This window comes from Onychomys torridus, chromosome 17 (genome assembly GCF_903995425.1).
Source record: "Onychomys torridus chromosome 17, mOncTor1.1, whole genome shotgun sequence".
Classification (NCBI taxonomy): Eukaryota; Metazoa; Chordata; class Mammalia; order Rodentia; family Cricetidae; genus Onychomys; species Onychomys torridus.
This window is the reverse complement of record NC_050459.1, coordinates 17,818,143-17,832,050: the sequence shown is the minus strand read 5'-3', so window position 1 is coordinate 17,832,050 and position 13,908 is coordinate 17,818,143. Positions and strand designations below refer to the sequence as shown.

Below are 13,908 nucleotides of genomic sequence, written 5' to 3'. Positions count from 1 at the left end.
TCATCAGATTTGCACAGTAAGTGCTTCTGTTTACTGAGCCATCCACCAGCCTTAACCACTTACCTTTTTTTTTTTAGAGCTGAGGATCGAACCCAGGGCCTTGTGCTTTCTAGGCAAGCACTCTACTGCTGAGCTAAATCCCCAACCCCCCACTTACTTTTAATAAAAGGGCACTTTTATTATCCCTTTAGAGTTACCATATGACATCTCTCTCTACATATTCTGACAGTCATGGTCACCTGATGAAGACAGGAGTTATTTCTCAGAATACTTTCTGAAAATATTTCTGTGTTTAGGAGTGGTAATAGCCCCTGCCACATGCCTGTAACTAGATCTGAACTGGCATAGATGTTTAAATGAATTTAAACAATTAATTTCCCAACCTTTTCTGGGGTTCCTGTCTTTTCCTACTTAGCCATTGTGAAAGTTTGAAATAGTAACTTTATGTTTGCTTTTTCACTTGACTCTTGTCTTTTGGTTATTTCTTCACTGACTATTAGCATAATATCCAGCACATACTATCTGTCCAGTGAGTATATACTGAATTAGTCACTCCGAGGATTGAGGATATTTGGAGACTACTCAGGATTAAAAAGTGTACCTAGCTCAGCAGTTGGCTCTGTCTCTGACTACAATGAAACTAGTTCCTGATACTCAGAACTAGTTGGGTCTTGTGTTTTTCTCTGAAACAGTTAAGAAGTTTGGGGGTTTTTTATGGTGGTGGTGGGGATTGGGGAGCTTTTGGTTGATGTGATGATTCTCAGTGTTTGGCAGAAATCTGGCTATGGAAGCTAAGAGAATAAGTAAATACTAATTAATGTTTTCCCTACCGCACATCCTTAAGAGGTAATGTTACATGTTACTTGAGGTGAAATAATATATCTTCTAAATGAGCAGTTTTCTGATATTTCAATTACTTCTGACCTTAATATTTCTACTAATCCTCCAAGGTGTGTAGGAGATAACTGAAGTTTGTGTATTGTTTCCTCTACTTCTAAGAATTTATGTGATTATTGGTGTTGGCCAGAGAACTCGTCAGACTAGTTCAGTGTTCTCTAGTTTGGAGTCTAGCTTTCATGAGCAAGTACTCTAAGAAGGGTGGGGTGAGGGGAAGAGGTTACCACCTCTCATAAAAAAAAAAAAGGATAGGTACAAGCCATTTCTGTGAAGGCTTAGTGGTCAGTATTTTAGGTTTTGCAGGCCCTGGTCTCTGTCACGCGTTCTTATTTCCATATCTCTTTAAAGTTGTAAAAGCCATACCAATCTCCAGAGCCTTATAAAACAAACCATAGCCAGATATGTGTGGTTGGCCAACTCCTGAACTAACTGAAGAAATGAATGTGTTGCTACATGTATTTATTTTAGTGCTTTGGGGACATGAACTCAGAATTACCTTGGGAATTCTCAACTGATTGTGATACAAAGAAGAATGTTCAAAGCTTTGACATGTGGGGTCAAATTTGATATGTGACAGTCATTCTGGGTCCCTGGAATTCGAGGTAACCTTGGGCAATGGGACAGAGGGCTCTTGCTGCATCTTCTCATGGGAATGCCAGCCAAGGGAGAACAGGGGCCAGGATAGAGGATAGAGTGGAGGTGTGGTTCTTGAATTAGGCTAGGCCCTAACAGGTAAAAGGAACACAGTGACGCAAATTCTTCAGTCACTTTGGGGATGTGGTTAGAAACCTGGCATGTATAATGAGTTTAGCCAGTTTGTAAAAATGCCCTCATGTACTTAGATTCTGAGAACAGCAAATTCTGATACATGATTCCAGATTCTATCCTGTGGTTTTTTTCTATAGGAAGTCCTGTAGCACTTTGCATAAGTAAGGTATTGATTATTTCAGGGTAGTTTGGGATGTAGGAAGCCATATTGTTAAAGAGATGGTATAAGAGATGATCCTTTGTCCCAACATCATCTGTACTAACAGGTTTTGTGACCCTCGGAAGTTTAGTTGTCTCCTAAATTTTACTATCCTCATTTGTAAATGATAGTGGTGATGACTGTACCATTGAGTTGTTAGGAGAATCAATGAGGACAGTGTATGGAAATGCTTTTAGCTCGGTGCCAACTGGGATACCATTTTTTATTATGTTTGTTTGTTTTATGTGTGTATGTCTACAGATGAGTGTTCCATGGTACCTTATGTGGAAGTCAGAGGGCAACTTGTGGGAATTAATTGTACCTTGTACCATATGGGTTCTGGGGGCCAAATGTAGGGCCTTAAGTTTAGTGGCAAGGGCCCTTACCCACTAAGCTACTTTACCAGCCCTGAAATAACACATATTAGTTCATAAAACATTGATCAAAATTGATGTTTGGTGATTTTTTTTTCCCCAGAGCTGAGGACCGAACCCAGGGCCTTGCGCTTGCTAAGCAAGCGCTCTACCACTGAGCTAAATCCCCAACCCCTCAAACCCCTCGAAATTGATGTTAAGTCAGTACCTATTTGTTCAGTTTCTTGAACTATGTATTGGGACAAAACTAGGAGGTCACTTCTGAGGTTTAGTTATAGAGTATTTGCCCAGCATAGTTGGGAAGGCCCTGGGTTCTATCCCCAGTACCACAGGGTAAACACATTTTTTCCAGAAAGATCTTATCGGATGTTCCCGAGTTCAGGGCTTGCATTGGTAACTTGTAATTTGGAATGAGCACTATATATTGGACTACTTTTATGAGATACATGAAATAGTAGAATTTTAAAATGAGCAGCCAGTGTAGTGAAGTGGACTGGAAGGGCTTAATTTCTGTGGAAGAAATGATAAATACCTTGTAAAAGTTTGTGTATTTCCTTTTTCTCTATAGTTCTATTATTCTAGGAATTTTGTTGGTACTAAATCATGTATGGTAGGATTATTTAGCGTAGTAATATTTAACAAAAAGGTGGAATTAGTGGTGTCTAAGGAGATTGGTTACTTTAATCCTAGTGTGTTCTTTTAGTTGCAAACTGTGTACCCGCAAAGAGGGGTGCTCTGTTTTTACTCATGGAACTCTCTTCCAAGTTAATTAAGTAAAAAGTAAGGTGAAGAACAGCGTACCTTGTTACTAATGTCCTCATTTTTGTTGCCTGGCCCTGAAAAAGATAGGAACAAATGATTTTCTTATGTAATATTGGGAAGAATACAAAGTTAGTTCTGTCTGTTATGAAGAACTCTAGGTAACTGGGGGACAAGTCAGAATGGGATTTACATTGCATACCATACCCTTACCTTTCAAAGTACATACTGTCAGAAGGTTGGTGTGGCCACAGCTCCTCTCATTGCAGGTAAAAACACTATGGGACCTGTTCTTCTCCCTGTATGTGTATCTGTTTGCCTGCTCCCTTTTGACCTTGATGACTAGAGAAGCTGGCTGTGGGCTCACCCTAAAACAGCTCTCCCTTACCACACATGCAGAAGCATATTGACAGTTCTCCTCTTGCTTTGTGTGACTGATGGTGTTTCTTTTTCCAACCCCCAGCTCTGGCAGCATGTAAACAACCTTTTGCCAAGAACCCAGGTCACTGCTGAGAAGGGTGCCTTAAGGGAGAAGAATATCAGAGGACACCAATGCCAGGCGTGTCTGGAATAGTGCTCGGTACAGGCAGCATGAGACGTTCTGTGCCAGCCTCTGTTTGTTACTGGCAAACGCTGGGGCTCTCCGGATAGGAGGGTCCTGGGGCAGCCAGCACCAGGAGCCCCCCAAAGGGAACATGGGACCAGCTATGAACTCTTTACAATGAACTCAGTTTTAGCTTATGAAGGAATTTTAAGTAAAAATTACTTAATTTCTGCATACTGATATTCAGAAGCCTTGGTGTGAAGTGCCAGCAACTGCCCTGTCTACTGGGGTTATCAGGGTTCTTCTGGCACCAAGGTGAACTCTTCTTGGTACTTCTGGCAATACAGCCCTTTAGCACAAATTCACCTGCTGAATGCTTTGGAGCAGGAAAAAAAGTAAAACCTTGGAAGCAACCCACATAGCCGAACAGAAAGCTCACCCTTGCCGCTCACTTGCCCAGAAACAGACCAGACTCGAATGCTATTCCTGAAGCCTTGTCCTGCCTCGATCACCACAGCTCAATCTGTACCAGAGAGACCTGGAATTCTGAGGTGCTCCTGTGGCCCTTCTGTATCATTATTCGGCACCACAGCTCTGTATTCAGGCAGTTGGATGACGTGAACTTTGAGATGGAGTTTGTCACCCGTGGGGGACTCGCTTCCTTTCCAAGGCTTGTGCTGTCGGAAGGGACCATCTGAAGACGTGTTTGTGTGTGGAAACCAGTCTGACCTGCATCCTCCACCATGTTCCTGTTGCTGCCTTTTGATAGCTTGATTGTCAACCTTCTGGGCATCTCCCTGACTGTCCTCTTCACCCTGCTGCTTGTTTTCATCATAGTCCCTGCCATTTTTGGAGTCTCCTTTGGTATCCGAAAGCTCTACATGAAAACATTGTTAAAGATCTTTGCGGTAAGTTGTGCTATTGTGATAGGTTTCCTCACAGGGGAGAGAAGAGCATTAGCAGAAAGAGTGGTCCTTATCAGGAGTCCTTTCACCATGTATATCACGGTGGGGCTTAGACATCGGGAACTGCCTCATGAGAGCAGGTAGTAGGGTATAAGGCTTCTGCTGATTGTCTCTTTTTGTCCTCTCTTGTAGCAGTCTGAGGTCGATCCTTCCATTCATGCAAAAAGAATGCACAGGAAAGAGCATTTGAATTTTTCAGAAAGGTAGAGAATACATGAGATCTTAGTTAACGGACCGCTGAACAGAACTGTTCTGTTAAATGGAAGCAGATGAGAAGTAGTATCTCTTGGAAGTTGACCTGTGCCTCAAGACTTTAATATTTAGATAGATTTGCTGCTTTAGTTGCAGAATGTTTTCAGTAGTCACCGAATCCTCAGGAATTCTTTCCCACAGCTGAAACTGCATAATTTGAGTAATATACCATGATAATATAATACACTGGTTCATGTGATATCTTATAGGTTTGTTTGGTTTGGTTTGGTGGTTCTGGGGATCAAGCCAAGGGTCATTGGCATGCTTTGCAAGCACTCTGCAGTCTTTAAATATTTTTCTCCCACATTCTTTTAGTTCCTTTGAATTCTGTAGTATTCACTGCCCTTATAAGAACAAGGTGGGGCTGGAGAAACAGTACAGGGGTTAAGAGCATGTACTGCTTCTTCTAGAGGACCTAAGTGTGAATCCCAGCACCCACATCCAGTGACTCATAACCACCTGTAACTTCAGCTCCAGGGGAATCCAACACCTCTGGCCTGCGTGGGACTTGCCCTCAGTGCACAGGCACACACAGGTGTGCACACATATGCTCACAATTAAAATGATTTTAAAAAATTTGAAATTGAGGTGAAATAAGCAGAATGTAAAGCCAGCCATTCTGAACACAGTTCGGTGGCTTCAGTATGTTTATGTTGTATAGCACCACCTCTTGTAATGCCACATGTTGCTGTCACTTCATAGGAAGCTCTTAAACCAATATAGTTATCCCAGAGTGGGGGATGGTAACCAGTGAGAAGCTAGTCCGAACCCAAAGAAAAAGACACCTTACTCAGCAGTCTGTCCTCATTTACTCTCAAGGCCCTGGCTAGCACAAGCTATGTTCTCTGGATTTACCTATTCTAAATATGTCCTGTGAATGTTTTCAGAGCTCATCTGCATGGTAGCAGTTGTCAGTACTTTTGTGTTATGTGTGATTGAATGGTAACTTGTTAGGTTGTCTGTCCAATGATTTGCTTATGTATTCATCTGTTGATGAATTGTTTCCACGTTTTGGCTGCTGTGAACCCATGTTTTCAAGTATGTTTGTTATGTTTTGTTTCAGTTAGGTTCGTTTTAGCCTGTGTGTGGGTGAGCATGTGTGCATGTGGGGACCTGAGGTTGATGTTACTACCCATGTTCCTCAGTTGCTCTTCCACCTTAGTTATTGAAGCAGAGTGTCTCAATCAAACCCAGAGCTTGCTGATGCCTATCTAGTCTTTCTAGCCAGTGTATAGTGGAGATCCTGTCTCTGACATCTGAGGCTGAAATTACAGGCAGGCACCATGCCCACCTGGCATTCATGTGGGTTCTGTGGATCTGAATTCTGGTTCTGATGCTTGCATGGCAAGTGCTTTATTTAAGCACTGGCTCATCTTTTCTGCCTCTAGAAATTGCTATTTTTTAAAACAGAAGTAAGAGTTTAAAAATCTTTTTTAGTGCTTAGTTCATTTTGGATAACAGTAGATGAGACAAAAAGTCTAGACTAATTGTATATCATTTCCTGAATATGGAGGGCCATCCAGATGGCTCAGAGGGTAAGGCACTGGCTGCCAAGGTTATGGTAACCTGAGTTCCATTCCCTTACCTGTATGGTTCATAGAGAGAATTGACTCCTTCAAAGTTGTCTTCCTCTGGCCTCCACTCATGCACTATGACAAGTATACACATACTGTTGTATTAGTCAGGGATTTCTAGAGGAACAGAAATGATAGAATGAATGAATATATATGAGGACTTATTAATAAAGTGTCTTATAGGCGGTGGTTCAATGACTTAGTTAAGGTTATTATTGCTGTGATTAAATACCATGACCAAAAGCAATGTGGGGAAGAAAGGGTTTATTTCACTGACAGTTACATATAACAGCTCATCATCAAAAGCAGAGAGGAGAGGAACCTGGAGGGAGGAGCAGATGCACAGGCCATGGAAGAGTGTTGCTTATTGGCTTACTGTCCTTGGCTTGCTCAGCTTGCTTTCTTACAAAAGCCAGGGCTACCATCCTGGGGTGACCCCACTCATAATAGACTGAACCCTTCCACATAAATCACTAATTAAAAGAAAAGGCCCTACAGGCTCCCTTCTCTCAGATGACTCCAGCTTGTGTCAAGTTAACATAAAACTGACTAGTCTAATAATGGCTGTCTTCAGAAGAAAAGACCAACAATCTGATAGTAGTTCAGTCCAAGAGGCTGGATGTCTCAGCTGGCCTTCAGTGTATGTTGGAATCTTGAAGAAGTATGGTCTAATACCAGTGAAGGAATAAATCCCTCTGCATCAGGATAGATGAACTTGCCAAGCAGAGGACAAGCAGATGGAAAGGAAAACCTACCTTCTTCCAAGCTCTTTCATGTAGGCTGCCACCAGAAGGTGTGACCCAGATTTGGGGTTGTTCTTTTCACCTCTTACTTGAGTATTTCTTCATTTAAGAAGATGTCCTCACAGGTGTGTTCAGATGCTTGGGTTTTAGTTAATTCCAGATTATTTTGAAGTTGATAGCCAAGTAAAATCCTTGGTAGGTAGAGTGTTGGATGTTGAATCCCTGTGTATGCCAGATTTTCTCTGCCACTGAGCAAATAAATCCTTGTTTTTAAAGTATACATTCAGGGGCTGGAGAGATGACTCAGTGGTTGAGTACTTGCTGCTTCTCAGAAGACCTGAGTGTGGTTCCCACACCAATGTTGGGTAGTCTGAATTCCAGATCCAGGGAAATCTGATGTCATCATTGTGCCTCTGCAGGCACTGTACTCCCATGGACAGCACACTCACCAATAATTAAAAATAATAGAATAAAAATAAAGTACACACACTCTTAAGTTAGGTGTAGTGATGGCACATACTTGTAATCCCAGCACTTTGGATGCAGAGACTAGGGGATCACAACAAGTTCAAGGCCAGTCTAGGTTGCACAGCAAAACCTGTCTCAAAAACACAACAGCAAAGTACATTCTTACAATTTTTAATATAGATTATAATTGTACATTAGAATAATTAAATGTTTACTCTAGGACATATAACCTTAGGCTACCAGAGAATGCACATCTTGAAAATCACTGTTCTGGGCACAGTGATTTAAAGTAGTAATGGAAATAGTTCATACATTTGTAACCTTAAGATAAAGTTCACTGGTAGAGTTCTTGACTAGCATTTCCTAACCTTAGCACCACAAAAAGATAATTTTATCAAAAATATAGGGATGCACATGCTTTTAGTCCCAGAAGGCAAAGGCAGGTGGATCTCTTGAGTTTGAGACCAGCCAAGGCCACTTGCTTAGTCAGATTCAGTCACTAAAATAAGTAAATTTGCACTTCTTGCATTTTTAGAGATATGTTGCCAAGCCTACAGAGGGCTCACAGTACCTTTTGGACAAACAGGCTTCATGCTAGAGAAAGGATGGGCTAGAAAGGACTCCGTGTATGTCAACAAAGGCATAGGGTGGTTCTGGAAGCGTCCACTCATCTTTGGTATCATGAGTTGATTGTGTGTGTGTGTGTGTGTGTGTGTGTGTGTGTGTGTGTGTGTGTACACTTGTATACACTCATACATGTTAGGCATGCACTCTACCAATGAGCTCAATCCTATGAATTAATTTTAATGGACTCAAAGAATTGATGCTATCAATGACAATATCCAGGTACAAGCTAAGATGTTGTCAAACTTTAGAAAGTATTTATCTGTATATCCATGTGTATACATCTAAATATACCTGTATTTGTATGTGTTGATTGGTTGGTTGGTTGGTCTTGAGAAATGCCCAAATTTGGGCCACTATAACATTCTCCTGTCCTAGACTGATGGCCTATAAAAACATCAAATTTCTCTGGGCGGTGGTGGCACACGCCTTTAACCCCAGCACTCGGGAGGCAGAGCCAGGCAGATCTCTGTGAGTTCGAGGCCAGCCTGGGCTACCAAGTGAGTTCCAGGAAAGGCACAAAGCTACACAGAGAAACCCTGTCTTGGGAAAAAAAAAAAAAAAAAAAAACAACAACAAAAAGATCAAATTTCTCCAAGAACAAGGTACTGGCAGCATTGTCTAGTCAATGCCTACTTCTGGTTCATAGACTTTTTCTTACTGTGTCCTCAGGATTTTGGAGCTTGCTGGGATCCCTTTTATAACCCAATTCCTTTTTTAAAAGGAATTATTTTCTTGTTTTATGTGTATGTGTAACCATGTCTGCACAGGTATAGTGGATGTTAGAAAAGGGTGTTAGACCTCTTGGAATTGAAAGTATAGGTGGTTGTGAACTACTTAATTGTGGGTGCTGGGAAGCAAAACCCTGTCCTCTTGAAGAGCAGCAAGTGATCTTAATGGCTAAACTATCTCTTCAGCCCCTATAAACTTATTGTTGAGGCCTTTTCCTTCATAATCTTATTCACGTCTGAATAATATATTGGAGATTAGATTTCAGCAGAATTTTTAAACGACAAAGATTTTGTCTCATGACACAGAATGACTTACTTTACCTTTTAAAAGATTCATTTTTCCTAAATTGGAATGATTATGCATATTTTTAAGATTGGAAGAAAGCTAAGAGATTTTCATAATTCTTTGGTTCTCCCTCCTAACTACATATTTTAATCACCCAGGGAAACATTTAAGTACTTATTTTGGGCTGTGGATGTAGCTCAGTAAAGTGTGTGCTGCATGTACAAAGCATTGGGTTTGTACACAATATAAAACATACATCCTTACTCCAGCACTCAGGAGGTAGAGTCAGGAAGTCAGAAATTCAAGGTCATCCTGGGCTGCTACATAGTGAGTTTGAAACCAGTCTGTGATGCATAAGACCCTCTCAAAAAAAAAAAAAAAAAAAAAATGAAAAAGAAAAAGTACTTATTTGGGGTGCCAGTATCTTGATTCATTGGTCTAGCATTTTTACAAAGCTCTCTGGGTGATTTTGCTGACTTTTGTAGAGAAGTAGTCTGAGTCCCTTTTCCTGAATGTGGACGTATTTAGTGATTGGTTTTTCTCTCTCATCCCCTCCCTCCTCCTTTCCTTCCTTTCTTTTTTGCTGTCCTAGAGATTGGTAGAGCAACAGACACTGCTTGAGTGATTGGTTTCTAACAGGTAGGATGTGGTAGATATATATGGCATGTGCTACTTGTGAGGTTGAGTAAGAAAAGACAATGCAGTTTGTTTCTGATTCGTTCTTGCTTTCATCTCTCACTCTTTGGATCTCCCTGTTTGTTCGTGTAGCCATGCCATGTTCTATCTCAGCTTCAGGCTCTGATAGCCTGAATCGGATGCCCACATAGGGTGAGCAAGCCTTCTAAGAACTTCAGCTCAAGTCATTGAGCCATCTAGTAGATGCCAATCTTCTGTGATTAGGTTCGCAAGCAACATAATTTTTTTTTTGGTTTGTTTTCATTTTATTTTGAAGACATATTCTCACAGTGTATCCCTGGATGAGTTGGAATTCTCTCTAGACTAGACTTGTGTCATACTCAGAGGTCTACCTATTTCCACTTCCTGCATGCTAGGATTAAAGGTGCATCATCACCATCACTCCCAGTTCAGTAGTGGGTTTTGTTGTTGTTCTTGTCAGTTTGTTTGATTTTTTTTTTGAGACAAGGTCACTGCAAGTCTTGGCTGTCCTGGAACTCACTATGTAGACTAGACGGGTTTTGAACTCAGAAATCTGCCTGCTTTTGCTGGGATTAAAGGCATGTACCACCATGCAAATCTAGCTCAGTAGTGGGATTTTAAACCATTAAGTTTTGGGATAGTTTTTATATGGTAGTAGATAACCAGACAAACACCATAATGTCAAAAAATTACAATCACACATGTTTTATAGCTTCCACCCGTGTTATTTTTGCATATTGCCCTTCAGTCTTTGTCAGTTGACATTCATGATTTATAGCTGTGTTAATTGTGTAGACATACATTTTATGTCTGCATCTCTTGTCGTTTCCCTAGCCATTTTCACAATGATCATGGGTATCTTCATGTTCTGGGTATCTAATAGTTCCAGTACACTTACCTGTGCTTTTTATGGGACTAAGCATAAGTCACCTACCTAAGCAGTTTGCAGCCGTTGTGGATACTTCATCCTATCAGAAGAAAATATTTATGTGCCTGCCACAGATGGGTCCATGTCTGTCCAGAGTACCTTAAAGTAATCTTCTGTTTAGGGAGTTTTTGCTTTAGTTGTTGCAGTAATATTTTTGGAATGGAATTTCTAAGAACTAACTTTCAATTAAATTGAAGATAATTTGGGGAAAGAGAAAATAAAGACCTGGATATAAGCAAAAAGATGAAAATAAGCTGAGTTTTGCAGGAGTCAATTAGGTCATGTTAGAAGATGAGGTCTTGCAATCTGGTGGGCAATATTTTTGAGCACTTGGGGTTTTTCAACCAGCCCAGAGGCTTAGCCTTGATCAATAAACTTTCTAGTGTTGTTTGTTGTCTGCAGAGGGACATGGAAATAATGAAAAGTGAGGCACTTTTCCCCAGCAGCCATCAGTTGCTAGTAGCTCCTCAGCTACAAGTAGAGTCTCATGAGCCTTTCCTTCATCCATGCTGAAATGATGACTGGCTTGATCCTGTGCAGGTTTTGTTCAGGTAGCCATAGCTGCAGCGAGGTCATGAGTGCAGCAACAGCAGCGCCATGTCGAGAAGACAGCAGTTCACAGCACTCTCCTTACTCTTTCAGTGTCCCCTGAGACCTGGAGGCTGTGTTTGTGACATGGATACATGTCCCTTTGCGGACTGATCACCAGTCGTTTATTCTCAGCACATTGGCCAGCTCCCAATCTCTTCATTAACTGTTGTCCATGGACATTTCTAAGAAAGCCAAAGGGGAGGACTGTAACTGTAAAGGTAACAAACACTGAGCTGGTCTGGAGCTAAGAGAGAGCCTTGGTGAAGAGTTACTCTTCTAATGAAAGCGGTAACCCACAGCCATTGTCACTGGTTTCCTGGGTTGGAGTTGTTGGTTTAATTGTCTCACTATTGAAAAGAATGTCAGCGAGAACAGCAGAATTGAGAGCAAGTAGGGGTTTTATTGAGAAGTAGAGTTACAGCTCCCTACTACAGGGGAAGGTTGCAAAAATAGCTTGACAAGTAGCGCTCCAGATCAGATGTTCTTTTATATATTGGAAAGAGGTCAGTTTGTCCCGACCAGTACATAATTTAAGCATCAAGTTGGAATATACCTGGTTGCCTACTTTGAGTGTATTTGGAGGATTCTGGCTGGTCAGGGGATCAGGTAGAAGACTGCAGACTCACAGGAAGTTCACCAAAGTCACCATGGAGGAGGAAGAACCCTGAAGTAAAAGAACAGCCTGGTGATGAGTCAGGGCCTTTTAGATTTCATCTCTCAGACTCTCTGTTCCTTTGGCACATCACCAATCGCATCTACTTCTATGTTCTTCATCAGGGCATGCACAGATAGTTTTGTTCATTTGATCCCCAGAATCCCCTTGGTGGAACCATCTCCCCACAAATTGTCCTCTGACCTCCACATGTTCTCCTGCGCCCCCCCCCCCCCAATAAATAAATGCTGTGGTGATGGGTATCCTTGCAGGGGTAGGCAGTAGTTGAAGGAGGCATGTTTTACTAGCCAGTTCCTATGTGCCTGGAGACAGATTCAGGCAATGAGAAAAGCACCCTGAACATCTTGTCATGGCTTCTTGACTTTTTAGTGCTTTACTGCTGGGAACTTAGTGTGTGTTCCTGGTCAGTAAGTCGTAGCCCTGTGGACTGGATGATTCTTTTGGAAGGTATGCTGCTTGACTGCTATCATGTCAGCCAACTAGAGTTGAGCAGGCAACTAGCCTCTTGCAGGCTAAAGAAGTAGGATGACAACTGACCAGAAAATGACCACTCTTGCTGTCGTTTACCATTTTCCTCCTCAGTGGGCTACCTTGAGAATGGAGAGAGGCGCCAAGGAGAAGAACCACCAGCTTTACAAGCCCTACACCAACGGTAGGATTGGGTGCCCTAGTCTTACAGGGCCTCCGAAATAATACCCAGACTCTTTGTAGAGCCTTAGTCTGCTTGCTCTTGCCTGTGACAAAATACCCAAGGGTCCTTTGTAGAAGAAAAAGTCTGACCTTCTGGTAGGTACAGAACTCAGGCAGGGCTGGGCGGATGGTTTAGTGAGTAAAATGCTTGCTGTGCGCCTCCACAGGTTGCAGCCCTAGATCCACGTAAAACGTAGGCTCAGTGACATGCCCTGTACAGTTCCAGTGCTGGGGGCTCGAGACAGCCCGATTTCCAGAGCTCAGTGCCTAGCCAGTCTAGCAGTCCCAGAGCTTCAGGGGCAGTGTGACCCTAGTAACAATGTGTGCGGTGGAGAGTGATAGGGGAAGATCTCTCTCTCTCTCTCTCTCTCTCTCTCTCTCTCTCTCTCTCTCTCACACACACACACACACACACACACACACACACACACACACACGGTCAATCTCCCAGTCTCTCCCTCTCTGTCAGTCTCTCACACAGAGACAGACAAGAAAACCTGGATAGGCAGAGGTAGAATACCACTGGTGAGGTCCCCCGGGCCACATTGCAGTGTGGCAGATGGAACCACATGGCAGGAGTGTTTGAAAGGACAGGAGGGAGGAAAGAATTGGTTCCAGTGGCAAGGAATGACCCAAGAGAGTAGGGAGGTGTCTGGCTTACTTTTTAAAAACAAACTGATCTAAAGAGCTGGACACCGTGACATATGCCTGTGATCTCAACAGTTCAGAGGTGGAAGTAGGAGAATCAGGCATTCAAAGGCATCCTTAGCTGCTCAGTGAGCTCAAGGCCAGCCATTGTTACTGAGACTTTGTCTCAGAAACAAGCAAGCAACAAACAAACAAACAAACAAAAACCCAAGCAAACAAGCAACCAGAAATCCACCAGAACCCCAACCTAATGTTGTGGGAATAAATACACCTCTGCAGAGCCTACCCACCCAGAGCAGGTATAGTACTGCTCTGTTCAGGGACAGCAGTCCCATGACCTAATCCATGAGCTAATCTCTTACATTCCAGGTTTCTTTGTTTAAGGACAGGGGTCTGTCTATACCGGCTGGCCTCAGACTCAGAGATTTGATTGCCTATGCCTCCTGAGTGTTAGGATTAAAGGCATTTGCTACCATACCACACCTGTTGATTTTTCATTCTTTGATAGTTTTATCCAAGTATAAATTTTAGTCCTTT

At 42.2% G+C, this 13,908-nt stretch overlaps 1 protein-coding gene across 2 annotated transcripts in view; it reads left to right on the top strand.

Annotated features, from left to right (window-relative positions):
• Nucleotides 1-13,908, top strand: part of Gpat4 (glycerol-3-phosphate acyltransferase 4) — a 41,058-nt gene that overhangs the window by 14,017 nt on the left and 13,133 nt on the right. For both annotated transcript variants that reach the window (XM_036209468.1, XM_036209466.1), the window contains exons 2-3: nt 3,461-4,449; nt 12,616-12,685. In XM_036209468.1, coding sequence (XP_036065361.1) covers nt 4,285-4,449; nt 12,616-12,685 — 235 coding nt within the window. In that variant the 5' untranslated portion in view covers nt 3,461-4,284. The remainder of the gene's footprint in view (nt 1-3,460; nt 4,450-12,615; nt 12,686-13,908) is intronic.